An 18108-nucleotide genomic window follows, 5' to 3' on the forward strand; every position below is an offset into this window, starting at 1 on the left:
TCATCGAGAACGGAGAAAACTTCGAAATGACCTATACAGGTCCTGCCAAAGGGTTCGATGGGACTGTATCCGTCTGATTTGTATATTTTTCTACAATAAACGATACGACGTTTCGTTGTCCAGTTGCCGGTAGGCATGCCCGCCAACTCATCAACCCTTACTTACGGTACTACGCGCCCACTCGCAACGACGCTCCGCTATTCCGCTGAGGCCGTACGCGTACAGCCCGTCTCGCCGACGACGTGGCAAGTCGTGTTTTTGGTTATGTTGAGTTTAGGTTTTTTATAGAGTAGTTTTGAAGTGTGTTTTAGGGTTTTGCTGGTTTTCCATAATATTTTATATCGTTTGTACTATTTTAGTCTTTGGATAAGGATAAACTAGTAATTTTCTCGACTAAATCTCTTTTTATCGTTTACAAAGGCCACTGAATCCGAACCATCGGATAACTGTCCATTTGTTTGATAAGAATGCATAGCCTTGGTAGTCGGTTGATGAGAAATAACAGTTGGTTGATAGTAAACTGATAAAATGCCAATGATATTATGATAAAAAATTATCAGTATAAGTTATAAGTTTTTTTTCTGAAATTTTTTTCAGGAGATTTTTCAGGAGATTTTTGGGAGAAGAGAAAATAGGCTCCGCCCCTTTTTTCCTTGTGACATCGAAGAAGCATTTTACATATGCAAAAGAGCTTTGAAGATTTGGGATTCGGGAAAAAAAATCTGAAATTTGGGAAAAAATTAACGGAAAACGAACAAAAATCGAGATGTTTAATAAATCGGGTAAAGGAAAATATTTTTAGTTCACGGTATTACTGTAGAAGTTTGAAGGCGCAACACTATTGTCGGAATTATAAAACTGTCAGCTGCGTGTTTGCAGACTCAGTGCAAAACACCCTAATTTTTGTGCAGTAGTTCCCGCAAAAAATCGGAAAAAATAGGTCAGAAAATAACTACAAAAATGCATGCTCCTTTAAATGCACCTTTAAGGATTTCCCATCGGGACCTAAAGCCGTAAAGAAATACAACGAGTTTTCGGCTTTATTCAAGTTTAGGGATCCCAAGAAATTTGAGTGACTTCGATTCAAATCTTCAAAGCTTGTTTATGGTTAAACTTGTTTATTTTAAAAAAGGAAGCAAAAAAATATATTTTATTTTCACAAACGACCTGTTTCCAAACTGGATATTGCACATTTGCTTGTCCTGAAAAAACACAATATAAAATATTGAACTCTAAAAAATGTTAAAGGGGGACTCCGACTAAAAATTTTTATTGCATTAAAATGTGTTGAAAGTTATCTATTTTCCTAATATTATCGCGAAAAAATTCAAAAAAAATCCGAAATTCCCAAAAAACGCCGTTGAAAAGGAAGAAAATTCAAAAAAAGGTGCCGCCGGGGGACGAGGATTTTCAGTGAGAAACCTAGGCCACGGCACCTGACAGCCTTTTTTTCAAGTCGCCGACAGTGGTTTTTTACGTTTTTTACTTGCCGGACATGAAATTGAAAAAAATCCGGAAAATTTGCCACATAGGAAAGGCGCCCGCTGCCGTGGCCTAAGTTTCTCACTGAAAATCCTCGTCCCCCGGCGGCACCTTTTTTTGAATTTTCTTCCTTTTCAACGCCGTTTTTCGGGGATTTCGGATTTTCTTTGAATTTTTTCGCAATAATATTTGAAAAATAGATAAATTTTAACACATTTTAATGCAATAAAAATTTCTGGTCGGAGTCCCCCATTAAACGTACACCAACAGTAATTGTTGCATTAAATCACTTTGTGGCTTTTCTGATACGCGCTCTGGTCCCAAATGTTCCGATCGGCGGTCCTCTCGTGACAATGAACTCTGAATACTGCTTCATTTCCAGGGAAGTATTTGACACAAACCTGAAAATTTGCGGCTCCATATGAATTGGAGCTTTTAACTTACACATGCATACTCTCCCTCTTTGTATCCACGGATGTTTTGAGCCAAATTTTCGGGAACAAACGCATCCTCTGTATCTGTGGTAAATTTTTTTTTCCGAAACTTGAGTAGTTGCAAACACAGATGTTTCAGATGTGTCTCGCAGTCGAAAAACTGGAATTTCTATTTGAAATCCCTAATTTTGAAAACAAACCCCTTGCAAAAAAGCTCACCGTCATTAAAATTCAACTACAGGGTGGCTGAAAAGTATTGAGACACTTGTTTTTTGTTGTATTTTCAAAAATGGAGTTTCAACAAAAGAACCGGATTTATTTTTTCAACAAATGATAGTAATAGAAAAGATATCAGAGGAGATATTCGAAGTTTGAGCCTTCGGCCTTGATGCACGCCTTCAAACGAGCTGGAACAGAAGCGACGGTGCGCCGGAGGTAGTCATCGTCAAGATCATCCCATGCTTTGAGCAAAGCGGCCTTCAGTGAATCCACATTTGGGTGCGATCGAGCCATCACCTTTTCCTCCAAATATCCCCAAACGGAAAAGTCGAGTGGATTCAGATCGGGCGAGGAAGCGGGCCACATGTCCTTGCCCCAGTAGCCAGGGAAATGAGCGTCGAGAACAGCTTTCGTGGATTTCGAGCCATGGGACGGGGCCCAATCTTGTTGAAGAATGAAGGGTTGCTGGCCAAAGTGGCTAGTGACCCACGGACGTAAAACAACCATCAACACCAACTTTTGGTACACATCCGAGTTGATTTTCACATTTCTATCAATGAAAACCAATGAGACTTTACCTTCCGACGTCAATCTAGAAATGGGAATAAAGGATTTCAGAAAAATAAGAATAAAAGGCTCCATTCATTTAGGTGCCAAGGAATATATAGAATTTTATGAAAATCAATAAAGTTGTTAGACACATACACACTGCGTCAGGGAAAAGACTGAAGTGTCGTTCTCGTGGAATTAGTGACAAGGGAGGTGGTTGGAAAAGAGACACGAGACGGTGAGAGAAAAAAGGAAAAGAGAAGTTTGATAGAAAAAAAACGCGTCCACTATGATCCAATGTATCTCAGTTCCTGTGAGAGATATCGAAAAGTTGTCAACTGACAAAATGTTTCTGATAATATGATAAACATTTTATCAGTGAACTACTTTTTGATATCTTTCACAAAAATCGAGATATATCGGCTCAAAGTTTACGGTTTGGGGGCCCTTCCATCACATTTGAAGTTTGCAGTTCAAGGGGCCTTCAAAAACAATTCTCGCCTATTTTTACAAAAAGTAAAAACGAACAAAAAGGGAAATCCTAGGCGGGGGTCGAACCAAAAACCTTGGGATTCATTGCCAACAGTGTAAACCACTAGACCAGCCATGCACTTTTTGAAACAAGAAGAGAATGCAATTATAACATGGAACACGCGAAAAAAAATCCGAAAAAATTTTAATTACTTTGGGAAATTTAGCGAAAGAAAATTTCACGTTTTGGAAAAAAACTTTTTTTTATAAAAAAAGTGAAAAAATGGAGCAAAGAGATAAGGATCGCCCAGGATTGTTTGCATATAAGGGAAGAGAGAAACAGTGAGAATCAGTCCGTTCTCCAGCATCAGCTGGAGAGCTGGGGCTCTGGGACCCGGAGCTCTGGGATCCGGAGCTCTGGGATCCGAGAGGCGGGATCGGAGCTGGTCGAGGTGAAATCGGAGCTGGTGGAGGTGGAATCGAAGCTGGTGGAGTTGGAATCGGGGCTGGTGGAGATGGAATCGGAGCTGGTGGAGTTGGAATCGGAGCTGGTCGAGGCGGACTGAGACTCCAAAAAGAGCAAAACGAACCAGTTTCTGGAGCCAAAAGTCTCTGTTTGTGTGCTATATGACACCAAATTTTGTTAGAATGATGTTTTTATCCCTTCTGGACGTTTGAAATGCTTTTTTGCACTTCTGAATAAATTTTCAAAATTCATGAAAAAAGTGTGGCAGGACTATATATAACTTTTATTTCTCTTTCAATGTGTAGAAAACAAAACTAAAAGTACTCTTGACATTGCCGTTCTTGATAGTATTGTTAGGATCGATGCCACTGCGGGTTGTTCGGGATTCTTCCTTCGAGCTGAGATGAGATCTGCTTCCTCTCACTTCACTTTCCAGTTCTTTGTCTCTATTTCTTTTTTCTGTTGAGTTCGCGATGTTTCGGATTCGGAAGAATCACCGTGCATTGTAGTCCAAATTTAAAATTCGCTTGAAGATCTCTGATGGACATCTTGAAATGGTTTTTCCATAAATTGTAAAGTCGTCTGAAAATAGTTCAAGATCAGAAATTTTGTCATTCTTTTGTAAGCATATTATTAGAATTTGAATTTTCTAGTTTCGAGCTTACCTCCATTAAAAGATATATATAGTGGAAATTTCAGAAAAATAAGAATTAGTAGGCTCCATTCATTTATAAGTGCCTAGGAATATTCATAGAATTTTATAAAAATCAATATTAGGCACATACACACTGCGCCAGGGAAAAGACTAAAGTGCCTCTTTGGCTCTTTGGAGCCACGGGAGAGGAAGGCAAAAAAGAGACACGAGATAGTGAGAGGAAGGGTCCTCCCGCACTCTCGGAATAGGACACAATTTATATAGTTTCTTGTGAAAGATTTCAAAAAGGTGTCAGCTAATAAAATGTTCCTGGTCATAAGATCAACATTTTACCAGTTGACCACTTTTTAATATCTCTTTTAGGAATTGAGATAATTGCGCTTAAAAATGAGTGCGGCTGTGACACGCTGCCTGCCGCCTACTAGGTTGCCGACCGCTTGAGTTAAAGAGGGGTCCAGGAGATTCGGAAGGTTCTGAAAACTAGGGGTCTTTCCTTATGAAATTGTGTATTTTTAAACATGTGATGCTTATGAATAGAACAATCTTTATACAGGAAACATTTATTATTTAAACCAGATGTGGAACAGTACACTGAATGTCCTCTCGACGTGGGCTGTACTGTTTATATAAATAACATTTATTTCATAGCCAAGTGTGGAACACAATGCTGAAAGTGCGTGAAAAAAATAGAATCCACTAGAAAACACTAAAAATAGCAAGGTCCATATACTTATTTGTTTTTCGGCAGAACGGGAAAGCCAATTGGATGGATTGCGCCGTTAACCAAATTGTGGAGGGTCAGACGAAGACAAATTTGTTGGGACTCTGTAAAAATGGAATTTATGAATTAATGGAGGAAAGACGACGTTACACTAAATATCCTTTCGAAATAGGTCGGTTCATTCTGTGACGGCGCGAGCTCCGAATGTGGAAGACAATCGAAAACCATCGCTCATGTACCGATCGAATCGCTGTTGGAAAGTACTGTTACCATCTAGTGACGCGACTTTTCCTTCATACGGTTCTCCAGGACGCAATCATTGCTCCCAAGTCGAGATACGTGGTGAATTCTTTTGTTTGGAATGGCTATTAGGTGTCGTATGACACGGCGTAGCTCCACGTTTGTCCGAGGAATGCATTTGTATCGGGATAGGAGTGTTGTCCACATTGTGTGGGACCTTTCTGAAGATCAGAATTTTGACCTTTTTTTTTCAAAAAATCAACTCACCTCAATTTAAAAAAAATCACAAGTTGAGATAGAAACCAAGAATTTCAGAAAAATAAGAAATAGTAGGCTTCATTCATTTATAGATACCAAGGAATATTTAAAAAATTAAGTTTTATGAAAATCAATATTAGGCACATACACACTGCGCCAGGAAGAAGACTGAAGTGTCTTCCTCGGAGAAGCAAGACCGAGAGAAGAGGTCAGAAAAGAGACACGAGGCGGTGAGAGAAAAGTGGGAGATGGGGAGCGTACGGAAGCATAGCAAATTTTGACCCGATTTCTCTCGCTTCTTGTGAGATATATCAAAAAGTTATCAATTGATAAAATGTTTATCATAATATCAGAAACATTTCATCAGTTGTCAACTTTTTGACATCTGTCATAGGAACCGAGATAATTTACCTTAAAGTGTGCAACAGTAGGCAGAAGACGAACCTAACTCAGCCAGCGCACTTTTTAAGCTTAATTATCTCGCTTCCTGTGAGAAATATCAAAAAGTTGTCAACTGATAAGATGTTTATCATAATATCGTCTACATTTCATTAGTTGATAACTTTTTGATACCTCTCACAGGAGTCTAGATAAAATGGTACAAAGTTAGGGTGCCCTTGTATTAAAAGTTTAGAGCGCGTTTAGAGCGAAAATGCCTATTTTGTTGGTTCAATATTAGACGTGTCCCAATATTCCAAGAAACCCTTCAAGATGCTGTAAGACAGAATTTTCATTTTCGGAATCCTGTACGTTCTATACAAGTAAGTGTAAATCGAGATTTCCCTCCCTTTTTTTGATTGAAAGGTCCTCTTTGAAAGCCGACTACCGTATGAGAGCGGGAAAAGGAAGAGAAAAGACTTATGTCAGAAAGGATGGACCCTGAAAAGGAAATGTCAAAAAAAAAACGCAAACGTTTAAAAAATAAATGTATTCATCAAAACGGACATGTTTAAGCAATGTTAATTGAGTTCACAACTTTCTCATCTTTGCTGCACGTTCCACGAATGTAGCCACATCCAACGCTGATACGGCAACACGTATTGACTTCACCTTTTAATCTTCGAATATGTCTCCGATTTCGATGTCGACTTCTTCAGGAATGTTCGTCATTTTTCGGAGTGATTTGATCACACTTTTTTCAAAAGACACGAGCCAATCGTGGATTTTACATTTTTCATTTTTCATCAGTGCCTTGGAAGCTGAAAAAATTTCAATTTTTGCTGTCGAATTCTCTAGTTTTTTGAGTTTAGGTTAAAAAACTAAAAAGTTTGGAAATTTGTTAGAACATCTTCGATCATCAAAATATTTCGAGTTTCAAAAAATAAACGAACTTTCGATTTTCTTCATTTCCTCCACAATATTTTCACTTCCATGGTCGACAATTCTGTCTAGAATCTTGGCGAAACGGTCTTTTTTGAAGGATCTGGGATGAATCCTTCTTGTTGCAGAGACGCTTTTAGACATCTTCCTCTGACCATCCTTCTCACATTGGTGCAGCTACAACGACGTCTATTTGGTTCTTCCACTATTCTTGTTTGGCTTCCTTTACTGTAAAATAATGTAAATAAAAATTGAGAGCATTATTTGAGGTACTTCAAACTATGGCTTTTTTGAAAAAAAAACTCACCTTCATTAAAAACGATTAACATATTTAAATTGGAAAAATAAATTTCAGACAAATAAGAAAAACAAGGCTCCATTCATTCTTAGGTGCCAAGGAATATATGTAATCAAATTTTATAAAAATCAATACAATTGTAGGCACATACACACTGCGCCAGGGAGAAGACTGAAGTGTCTCTTTGGCTCTTCGGAGCCACGAGAGAGGAAGGCAAAAAAGAGACACGAGATAGTGAGAGGAAGAGAACGTGAGAAAGGGGCAGCGCGGAAGTAAAGATAGCAATCGTATAATTCAGACTTTTGTGCACGCTTTGAGGTTCATTATCTCAATTTCTGGAAAAGATAACAAAAAGTGGTCAACTAATAAAATGTTTGTGATAATATGATGAGCATTTTATCAGTGGACTACTTTTCAATGTCTCTTACAGGAAACTAGATAAATTGGGAAAAAGAGGGCGCTTGTAAAAGCTTGCCTCACAATGCAAGTCTTATTGTGTCGGTTTTTCAATATTACAATGAATTGTTCAAGCTGTTCAAAGACAAAATTGTCACTTTTTGAATACTGTGGTGCTGATAAAAATATAAAAATAAAACATTTACTCAGGTGCGACCTCCATATTGGATTATTATTAGAGGCATCTTCCAAGGTTTAATTGTTTACAGAACACTGTCGTCGAGATAGTTATTAAAATCAACAATTTAAGAAATGGACAATAAAAAATTATTTTTCTTTGAAGAACTTGGCTTCCTGGAATTTTTTTTCTTAGCATCCTGATCGCTTGCAGAGGCATCTCGAAGGCAAGGTCTGAAAAAAACCATCATTTGTTAGAAACATTTTTTTTTTGATGTTCGAGCTCAATTATCTCAGTTCCTATATAATATATCAAAGATCTGTCAACTGATAAAACGTTGGTTATATCATGTTAAAGGAGGGCAGACAACAAAAATTTCGGGGAAAATTTCAGGGAATGTGTATTTTGCCGTCGCGGTGTTCGCACCTAAAGCACGCAATCCCACGCGCAAACATTTTTATTTTTTTATTTCCCGACTTTTTTTTTTCAATTTTTAACGACTTCAAACATTAAAAAAGCTCTTTTTTCTTATTTATTATAAAACCCATATAAAAGTGAATTTTTTATGTAAATTTAAAGTTCTATCGACCGATTATTTTGCCAGTCGCCGGTGTTTTTTATAGGCATGCGAAAAAAAACTATTTTCTCTTCGATAACCGTTTCTTCACTGTTCCTATTTATCTCATTACTTCTCGTTATTACTCTAGGAATAAAACTGTTTTATGACTAGGATTTTCAGAGACGTCTCCATTTTTACTGCTTCCTTCACTTTCCGACGACCAGCCCTGCACGAGGATTGTTTTAATTATGTGGTTTTTTTTCAATTGTTATGTCTCTTTCTAAAAATTAATTGTAGTTTTTTTCATAATTTATTTGTTAACATAATAAAACAAGTTTCTTCATTTTCAACTGATTTTGGTACCTCGGAGCGAGGCCTCGGCGGCACGCTGGTAGCCCTTCAGAAATTCCGAGTTCAAAAAGTTCAATCCGAAGGAAACAAGGGAAGAAAAAAGTAAAAACACCAGCAGGGATTGAACCTCTGACCTCCTGAATACTAGCCTAGAGCGTACCCACTATACTACGCGTGTAAGAGGCGACCATCGCGTTTTTCACAATATGAAGCGACGCCGCGGCAGCAAGCTAGTGAAGAAATTAGGGTGACAAAAAAGAGCATTTTTTCGTCCTTGAAGTGTTTTTTTCAGAGTTTTAAGTACATAGCTATATTTATACTTCAGAGTTATATCTTTTGAGTAAAAATGAAAATTTTGAAATTTTTGATGTCTACCCTCCTTTAAACATTTTATCAGTTGACTACTTTTTGAGATCTCTTATAGAAACGTAGATAATTGAGCTTGAACTTGCGCGCTTTTCATTGTATCCTAATCTTCCAACGTTCTCTTCTAAAATCCCAAAGAGACATTCGCACAAATACCCCTCGTTTTACAATTCTACTCCGCTTCCCTGCGTTCTGTTTAAAGGGACAGCTGGGGTTCTACGATGCGGGTGTCCGCGAAATGTGCATTTATAAATGCTCTGAGCATTTTTGAGGAAATGCTCTTTTGAGGGATACTGGTACCAAGCGCATGAACCAATTTTTTTTCTGAAACTTACCATAGAAAACATTCCAAACAGAATAACCCGCAACTGCCAAGCAATATAATAAAAGAATTAGCCGATGTGCATGATGTAGATTAGTATGAATACTTGATCAGAAAAGAATAGTAGTCCATATATGGTGTAGTGAGGTGGAATATGGAAATTGTCCCGGTGTAGCGGTATATACTCGAGTACGTCAGGTGTTAGAACCTCTGCTTCCTCGAGCTCGCGATTAATTTTCCCGACATGTATCTTTCATGGTCTTACGAAATATGGGCACACGGAAAAATTGGTCTAGCAATTTTCAGAAAAATAAGACATAGAATTTATAGATGCCAAGGAATATTTATAGCACTAAATTTTATGAAAATCAATAAAGGCACATACACACTGCGCCATGGGGGTAGAGTAAGACTAAAGTGTGCTCCTGCAGAGCCGAGAGAGAGGGAGAGACGGAGGAGGCAAGCTCCGCCCACTTTGCACCACGACGCCGAGCTCTGCAGCTGCCTTGTGTGCTGTGTATATTTTGATTAAGGGCATTCGTTTGATATTTCATTCAAGTGGAACATTTGAAAAATATAAAATGAAGCATAATTTTGGGAAAATAAAAATTCAAAAAAATACAATAAAAAATACAATAATTTAAGAAATATCATGCCGGTTGATATTCTGCACCATCAGGCAGGAATTGTTCCTTCAATCTCTCTGTAAAATTATTCAATTGAATTTTTGAAAAATTCAATTTCTTCATCATTAGCAGTTATTCTATTCATAGAACGACTAGAAAGTTTTTTCAGCCGTTCTCGTTACAGTAACCTTCACAGTTAAGATCTGTAAAGAATTTACCTTTGAAATGAGATATTGGCTGGCTCATTAATGACAACATAATTGCGTTGGCGACCAACCAGTGCTCTCGGAGTGCCCGCTTGCCTTTCCTAAATATCAACAACTTAAAGGCTTTTTTTTATAATTTTAAAATGTGTTCTAACAAACTACAGTAACCTTCACAGTTCTGATCTGTATAGAATTTACCTGGCGCATTTGACGTGGGACGTTAGCTGGGTGATTGATGACAACATAGTTGCGTTGGCGACCATCATGTGCTCTCGGAGTGCCCGCTCGCCTTTCCTAAAGATCTGTAATTTGAGCCTCTCGTAAATAGAATGCCCCCTTAACTTTCATAGTTTTTATAATTACCGTATTTCCTCTAATAGATGCCCGCTCAAACAGTCAATTTGCGCTCAATTATATCGATTCCTATGCAAGGCATCAAAAATGTGTCAATTGATAAAATGTTTGTGAGATTATAATCAACAATTTATCAATTGACAACTTATTTATAACTTTGACAGGAATCGAGATAAATTGACTCGAAGTTGGAAGTGAGGGCCCTTCTATTACAGGTTTCACGGTATTGGATCTGTGTAGGATTTACCTGGGCATTCGGTGTGGGACATTGGCTGGCTGGCTTATGACAATGTAGTTGCGTTGGCGACCATCATGTGCTCTCGGAGTGGCCACTCGCCTTTCCTGTAGGTCAGAAAATAAGAATAATAGGCTTCGTTAATTTATAAGTGTCAAGGAATATTTATTACACTAAATTCTATAAAAATAATGGAAGGCACATACACACTGCGCCATGGAGGTAAAGTAAGACTAAAGTGCCTTTCTTTAGGACTTAGAGAGCGAGATACGGAAGTAACAGACTCCGCCCACTCTATACACCGCCACGCTATGTAATTTGCCTCAAGGTGTGCTATGATTAGTTTAAATTACAGGTGCGGGCGGGTAACATTGCCCGCGACTGGAAACCCTAATTTTGGATAAAAGGAGAATTTGGAATCTTTGAATGGAATGATCAAACAACATAGATTTTCATTTTTGGGCAAGAGCATGAGCTTCCAGTTTAATAACTGAAATTTTAAAAGTTTTTATTCAATATTTCTTGCAAAAACAATAAAATTTAAACAAAATGTGTGATTCTCCCGGATTGCTCATGCGGCAATGCATTTGTCGTTGTTTCTTCAATATCCCGATGAAAAAAGAATTGAATACAATGGTCTGTTATACCCCCTATTGGTGGGATATACGGGATTAAAGAATAGTAAATAATAATGGTAGCGGTTAATAATAACAAGGTTTATTAGATAGAAATTATACAATTACAGAGAGACTACATGACTCTACTCATCTAACCTCTGATAAGAGAAGGCAAGCACCCTTTTTATAGGGTGTTTGCCGTCTCCCATCAGAGGCGGTAACATCTCCCTTAAAAAAAAGAAAGATCTCTTGATCTTTAAAAGAAACAAATTAGAAAGGAACATACAAAACAAAAGAAAACCAAATTCACTCTCCCTTCTTCTCAGCAATTCTTTTTGATCTTCGTGGTCCTTGCCCACATTGGTGTCTCTCAATTCCGTCTTCAGCCTTCGGGCCAGGCAGTCCTCTCACTTCGTCTTTGTGCGCTGTTCTAATGATTGCCGTGTTTGCCGTCTCCCATCAGAGGCGGTAACATGTCTGAAATAAAATATAATTCAAAAGTTATACATATTTTTGTTAAACTCACGCTTTCAGATAGGAACCATGATTTGAATGCTCTCTGGACCTCTATAATAAAGAAAAATGAACATAAGCCTGCCATCCCTATTCTTGTCCTTTGAGCTCAATTATCTCATTTTCCGTAAGAGCTAGTAAGAATTTGTCAACTGATAAAATGTTTGTGGCATTAAGATAAACATTTCATTAGTTGACACATTTTTGATAGCTTTTACAGCAATTAAGATATTTGAGCTCAAAGTAAAAGTTTAGGTTTTTTTTAAAGAATTTCAGAAGACATACCTTGTTTGAGGGTTTTACAATCTCATTCCCGCCATTCTGCCTTGCTGATTATGCTTGCGGATCTTTTGAACAGCGATTTTATACTCAGACTTTGCTTAAAAATTCAAAGTTAACTTTGGACGGAGAGAAGACTAAATTACCTTGGTCTTTCTATCTCACAACTTCGCGCTGGTCTTAATAAGCTACTCCAGATTCCTATGTTAAAATTGAATTCATTATTTGAAGACGTTCAGGAATATATAAAAGTTTAGAAAAATCAGAAATAAATAGGCACATACACACTGCGCCAGAAAAATATAGAACGAAATAATAGTGCGTTTCCTCTTCTTCTTCTTATCAGACTCATAACAAGAGAGTGTGGAGAATAAGGAGATTTCAGAGAAACTTTATTATCAAAACTGTTTATCAGTGTGTTTGAAGTGATTAGTTGGAAAACAATTTGTTTCAAAGTCGATTTTGAAAATGAAGCCTGGAATATCCTATTTGCTTTATTAGAATCCTACTCAAGTCGTCTACTTTGAGCTCAATTATCTTGATTCCTTTGAAAGATATCAAAAACATGTCAACTGATAAATTATTTTTCAAAATATCAGCAATATTTTATCAGCTAATAAGTTGTCGATATCTCTTATATGAACCAAGAAAATTGAGCTCGGAGGTGACAAATAGGCGCTGTAACTTTTTTGGTGTAGGTAGAAATACAGTGGTTAAAGGAGGGGAGACATCAAAATTTTCAAAATTTTTATTTTTTCTCAAAAGAGGTAACTCTAAAGTATAAGTATAGTTTTGTAATTAAAAACCAGAAAAAAAGACTACACCGACGGAAAAATGCTTTTTTTCTGACCGTAATTTCCTCACTCGTTTGCTGCAGCGGCGTCGCTTCATAAGACAAATCAACGCGGTCGTCGCCTCTCACACGCGTGGTGTAGTGGGTACGCTCTAGGTTAGTATTCAGAAGGTCGGAGGTTCAATCCCCGCTGATGGTTCCCCTTTTTTCTTAGCTTGTATCTTTTGGATTCAACGTTTGGAACTCAAAATTTTTGGAATGGGAATTTTCGGAACGTCAGCGTGCCGTCAAAGCCTAGCTACGAGATAAGAAACACTGTTGAAAATAATATATGCAGTTTATTATGTCAACATATAAATTATGCAAAAAATACATTAAATATTTAGTAAGAACACAAACAATTCAAAAAATCGTAAAATGATAATTTTTTTCCTTCCGAGGTTTTCGTCGCAAGGCGAAGTGAGCAGAAGATGTGAAGGCGTTGCTGAAAACCTCATTCATGAAACATACTGTATTGTTTTCATTTTCGGAGTAATAATGAGACGAAAAAATACCAGTTGAAAGAAAGACGAAACGGCAATCGGAGAAAAAATTTTTTTGCATATTTTTAGAAAAAACCGGCCACTGACAAAATAATCATTCGACTGAACCGGAAATTTACGAAAAAAAATCTATTTTGTATGATTTTTACAGTAAATTACAAAAAAAACCGTTTTTTAAGTTGTAAAGTAGTTTAAAATTTGGAAAAATGAAGTAGGAAAATAAAAAAATAAAAAAAAGTTTGCGCGTCGGATTTCGTGCTTTAGGTGCGAACACCGCGACGGCAAATCACACGTTCCCTGAAATTTACCCCGAAAATTTTGCTGTCTGGCCCCCTTTAATGTGTTTATTGAGAATAGTTATATTAAAGGTGGGGGGACATGAAAAAATAATGTTCTCGAAATTCCGTTCAAAGATGCCTCTCGAGGAGTTGAACTTGTGGGGGCGATGATTGAGGGTGCGGCGCCGCTGCCGACTGAGCCACGCGGGCAAAGATAAAGCGCACGCCCGATTGCATACATAAAGACGAGGACGACAGCTGTACGCAGAGTGACATTAAGCGTTGTACACCGTCACGGTAGAATGCATACTCTAGCTACAAAAAAACTACGAAAAATCTCCTGTCCCCCCACCTTTAAAGAATATAAGGAATACAAATTAATGTCGACCAGTGGGATTTTGGATCCTGTGCCTGAGTTCGTTGTTTCGGTTTTGTTGCAGATAGATGCGTGGTGATACTCGCGGCTGGAATGATTTGGTGTATATTGATCAGAATGAATTGAAGTTCTTACTTTTTGCCGCAAGTCTTGTTTTGGCACAAGAGGTGATTCTGCTTCAGTCTTCCGCAATTCACCGGTATGTGAAAAGCACGCGTGAGGCATGTAAGACAGAGTCTTTCTTGGATGGCTGTGGCAATTTTCTCGTCTTGCGGGATGGTTGAGCAGTCCGCGGTATCGTGTTCTTGGTAGCAGAATTTGCACCTCATCTGGCGAACTGGTCTCTTATACAAGGCTGCCTTGTCCGTAAATTCCTTCATTTGAAATGTTACTGCCATTCTCACGGAGTTGTCAATGATTTGGGACGTCATGCATTCTGGTGCTGGTCTCTTGGACATTACGCTGCAAAATGTTAGAACGTTGATGTGATTAGCGGTCCATGACTACTGTAAAATTCTGATAGAACCTTTAACTTTCAACTTTGAGTGAATTTATCTCGTTTCCTGTGAAACATAGCAAAAAGTGGTCAACTAACAAAATAATTTTAATTTCATGACAATCGTTTTGTCAGTTGAACACTTTTTATCATCTTCCACATGAAACGAGATATATGGGCTCAAAGTTAGGAGACATTATATTAGAGTGGGAATTGAAAAGAAACAAATTTGACTATTTTCCCCTGAAAAGTCAAAAATGCTATTTCTAGTACTGAATCTGACAAATTTAACTCACCTGTCTGACAATCCTTTTCACTTTGATCGATGCATCATGTGAAGGCTAGAGGGCCACATAAGGATCATCATCATCTTTCTTGATTTGTCAAAATTGAAAATAAAAATTTTACAGCCAATTAGTAGACTCAAGATATCAGAATAAAAAAGTCGAAAATTTAAAGTTGATGGAATATGACAAACGGTCGTTTATCTTTATTCGGAATGAACAACAATGAACTTGTTAAAGGTGGGGAGACATGAAAAAAATAATGTTTTCGAAATTCCATTTTTATACGCCCCTCGAGGAGTTGAACTTGTGGGGGCGATGATTGAGGATGCGGCGCCGCTACCGACTGAGCCACGCGGGCAAAGAGAAAGCGTACGCCCGATTGCATACATAAAGGTGAGGACGACAGCTGTACGCAGAGTGACATTAAGCGTTGTACACCGTCACGGTAGAATGCCTACCCTAGCTACAAAAATCCTACGAAAAATCTCCTGTCCCCCACCTTTAAATTGATAAATGGGCATCTCATCAATTTAAATCTGTGCCTCTGCTTCTCTCTTATAATTTCCAAATTTTACAATTACATTGTTATTGTAGTTTTATTCCTGGCGCATTTTGTTCATTGCACGACCATTTTGCTAGTTCAGCGTTTCATTAAAATTCAATCTGCTGAATTTTTTGTCTGACAGAGCGCTAATGTACAGTAACTATGAATTCATATATCTCAATTCATGTGAAAGATTCCAAAAAATAATCAACTAACAAAATATTTTTAATATTATGATAAACATTTTGACAGTCGACAACTTTTTGATATCCTTCACAGGAAGGGAGATAAATTGGCTCAAAGTTGAAAGTGACGGGTTCTTCTATTAGAGTGTTACCAATGAAATTTGGATCCCCGTGGAAAATTAGTATTACTGGATATTTTCAGAATAGCGAAAAAATAAATTTCAGGTGAACTAAGATAGAACATTTGAAAATATATTGTTCTGAATGTCGTAGATCTAGTCATGGAAACAATATGCTTTGCCAGAAGCGAATGCGCTCTATTGACAACTTTTCGGTTCCTCAGGTACATGCACAGCAATACAAAAACAGTTTTTAAGAGATTATTAGTTTATTATGTACAGAAAATTATGAAAAGTAGACATAAAAACGAGAAATTAATAAAAATATTTGCTGGGGTAAATGCCGAACATCAGTAGACCTCGGGCGTCGCTGTCGTCGTCTGGAAGATCAAAAGCTCGAAGCATCATGTCGGCCGCCGTCTCGTTCTTGGGGATTGGAATCCTCTTGATCTTCTTCTTCTTCTCAGGAAATTCTGGAGCTTCTGGTTCTTCTGGAACGATCTTCTCGGGTTCATTGACTGGTTCCTTTGGTTTCTCAGCTGATTTTCTGGTCCGTTTGGGTTTACCGACGTTGGTGATGTTCTGACTTCTATTCTTGACCATAGTAGCAGACGGATCAGAGGCAGGATAGGGAGCACTGGAGTTATTCTTTCTAGATGTCTTCTTTGGTGCCTTACCGGTCCATTCGTTGGCTTCTTCATTGAGAAGTTGAGTCCAGTCGATGATGGTTGAAGGTCCTTGGGCAGAAATGGCGGTGTTTGGGGCCATAGTTATCGATTGATGTCTATTAAAAGACACTGTAATCGGGTAACTATACTGATGATATTGGGTCCTTATATACAGAATCTGGGAAGAAGGGGCGGAGTCTGTCTGTGACATCCGTTTTGTCATCATGGTCCCAGCAAAACCAGGTGGGACTACGGTCATATTCTGTCTTTACCTCCGTATACTTCTGGGAAGGAAGTACACCGACGTTTTCTTCCCAGGAGCAAGTGCGCCCTATGGTTAGTGCTTTCAGATGTTATCTAGATTTATTATATTGACAGTATTACCTCCGTTTATAAGTAAAACCTTCTTCACATACTGAATGACAAAAGGGCACGGTAATTAGCTGTCAATCATTTATTAAAAATTCTATAACTCAAATACAATTTATCAACGATTACCAAAATTGAGAAATTATTTTTTATTAAACATGAGCTCTTCATTCTCTACACGGTTAGTTGATTGGGCCATGGTGATTGTGACGACAGATCCTCTGCCAGTTACAATGCATGGGTCCACTAAAAACTCATTTTGTTGCCAGTTGCTCGTTCCATCCTTCACAACAATATTGCCTTTAAAAATGTTTAATTTTGACATGATGCTTCGAGCTTTTGATCTTCCAGACGACCACAGCGACGCGCGAGGTCTTCTGATGTTTGGAATTTACCCCAGCAAATATTTTTATTAATTTCTCGTTTTTATGTCTACTTTTCATAATTTTCTGTACATAATAAACTAATAATCTCTTAAAAACTGTTTTTGTATTGCTGTGCGGATGTCTTGGGTCCTTGTAATATTTGAAGGGTACCAAAAAAGCGCATATGCTTCTAGGAAAGGCTATATTGCCATTAATACTTCTATCAACATTTATAATGCGCTATTTTCAAATGTTTCCTTTTTTAACCAAAAGCGATATTTTGTAGTTTAAAGGAACATAGTATTTTCTTCATAATCTCATGAGAGATCGAAACCGGTACATATCGTGTCTTCCCTTGAAACCTTAACATTAGAGCGCAGTCACATCAATTTAGCAGAACAAAAAACCTTCAACAGCCTGGATGACGATTTGTTTTTTTAATTAAATCCCAATAAATATTTTATTTTGAAAATCTTAATTATTTAAAAGATCTGAAAATAATAATCGTCAGAAAAGCTCGCTATATCTCCATTTTTGTTGGAACTTGATGAATCTCCAGGCTGATTTTAAGAATTCCCATATTCCTTTAAAAATTAACATTAGAGCGCATTTTCACTATTTCAGAAAAACTGAAAAAAAGAGTTCTGCGTTCGGGGGGAATCGAACCCCCGTCGAATGCTTGGAAGGCATCCATGCTGACCATTACACCACGAACGCGCCACAGGAGAAGAGGAAGGGATGGCAGAGACAATAGAGGGGGAAGGCAGGGAAGAAGGGGAAGAAGAAGAGGATGTTGTCTAGGACACACATAGTAAACAAGGAAGAGATAGAGACGGATGGAAAGATGAATCGATCCAGTTGTTATCCTTTGAAATCGAAGATAAAGGATGTGGGATCAGAAGACAGATAATTCCAGTTTTTTGGCGGCATTGAACAAATGAATTTGCTAATTCCCCCCCCCCCCCCCCCAC

General features: G+C 37.9%; 6 protein-coding genes and 1 non-coding gene across 7 annotated transcripts; 1 reads left to right on the forward strand and 6 right to left on the reverse strand.

Annotated features, from left to right (window-relative positions):
* Positions 1-135: 135 nt before the first annotated feature.
* Positions 136-3721, forward strand: CBG19456 (the record flags this gene model as incomplete). The annotated part of the gene is made up of 2 exons (XM_002646435.1): positions 136-277; positions 3432-3721. 2 exons carry the CDS (start codon positions 136-138, stop codon positions 3719-3721), a joined length of 432 nt encoding a protein of 143 aa, XP_002646481.1.
* CBG19457 lies at positions 2268-2726 on the reverse strand (the record flags this gene model as incomplete). The annotated part of the gene is made up of 1 exon (XM_002646436.1): positions 2268-2726. A coding segment is annotated over one exon (459 nt), but the record flags the coding sequence as incomplete, so codon positions are not given.
* CBG26617 lies at positions 3420-4125 on the reverse strand (the record flags this gene model as incomplete). The annotated part of the gene is made up of 2 exons (XM_045235788.1): positions 3420-3723; positions 4046-4125. The coding sequence occupies 2 exons, from the start codon at positions 4123-4125 to the stop codon at positions 3420-3422; spliced, it is 384 nt and encodes a 127-aa protein (XP_045100236.1).
* A 5810-nt stretch (positions 4126-9935) lies between these two features.
* CBG26618 lies at positions 9936-10383 on the reverse strand (the record flags this gene model as incomplete). The annotated part of the gene is made up of 3 exons (XM_045235826.1): positions 9936-9988; positions 10130-10218; positions 10316-10383. 3 exons carry the CDS (start codon positions 10381-10383, stop codon positions 9936-9938), a joined length of 210 nt encoding a protein of 69 aa, XP_045100237.1.
* Positions 10384-12913: 2530 nt separating this feature from the next.
* On the reverse strand, positions 12914-14562 carry CBG26619 (the record flags this gene model as incomplete). The annotated part of the gene is made up of 3 exons (XM_045235878.1): positions 12914-13000; positions 14081-14192; positions 14240-14562. 3 exons carry the CDS (start codon positions 14560-14562, stop codon positions 12914-12916), a joined length of 522 nt encoding a protein of 173 aa, XP_045100238.1.
* Positions 14563-16050: 1488 nt separating this feature from the next.
* Positions 16051-16503, reverse strand: CBG26620 (the record flags this gene model as incomplete). Its single annotated transcript, XM_045235923.1, has 1 exon — positions 16051-16503. The coding sequence occupies one exon, from the start codon at positions 16501-16503 to the stop codon at positions 16051-16053; it is 453 nt and encodes a 150-aa protein (XP_045100239.1).
* Positions 16504-17782: 1279 nt separating this feature from the next.
* Positions 17783-17854, reverse strand: CBG28863. Its single transcript has one exon. It is a non-coding gene (tRNA).
* Between the last annotated feature and the right edge of the window lie 254 nt (positions 17855-18108).

This window comes from Caenorhabditis briggsae (assembly GCF_000004555.2).
Source record: "Caenorhabditis briggsae complete genome, chrI, whole genome shotgun sequence".
Lineage (NCBI taxonomy): Eukaryota > Metazoa > Nematoda > Chromadorea > Rhabditida > Rhabditidae > Caenorhabditis > Caenorhabditis briggsae.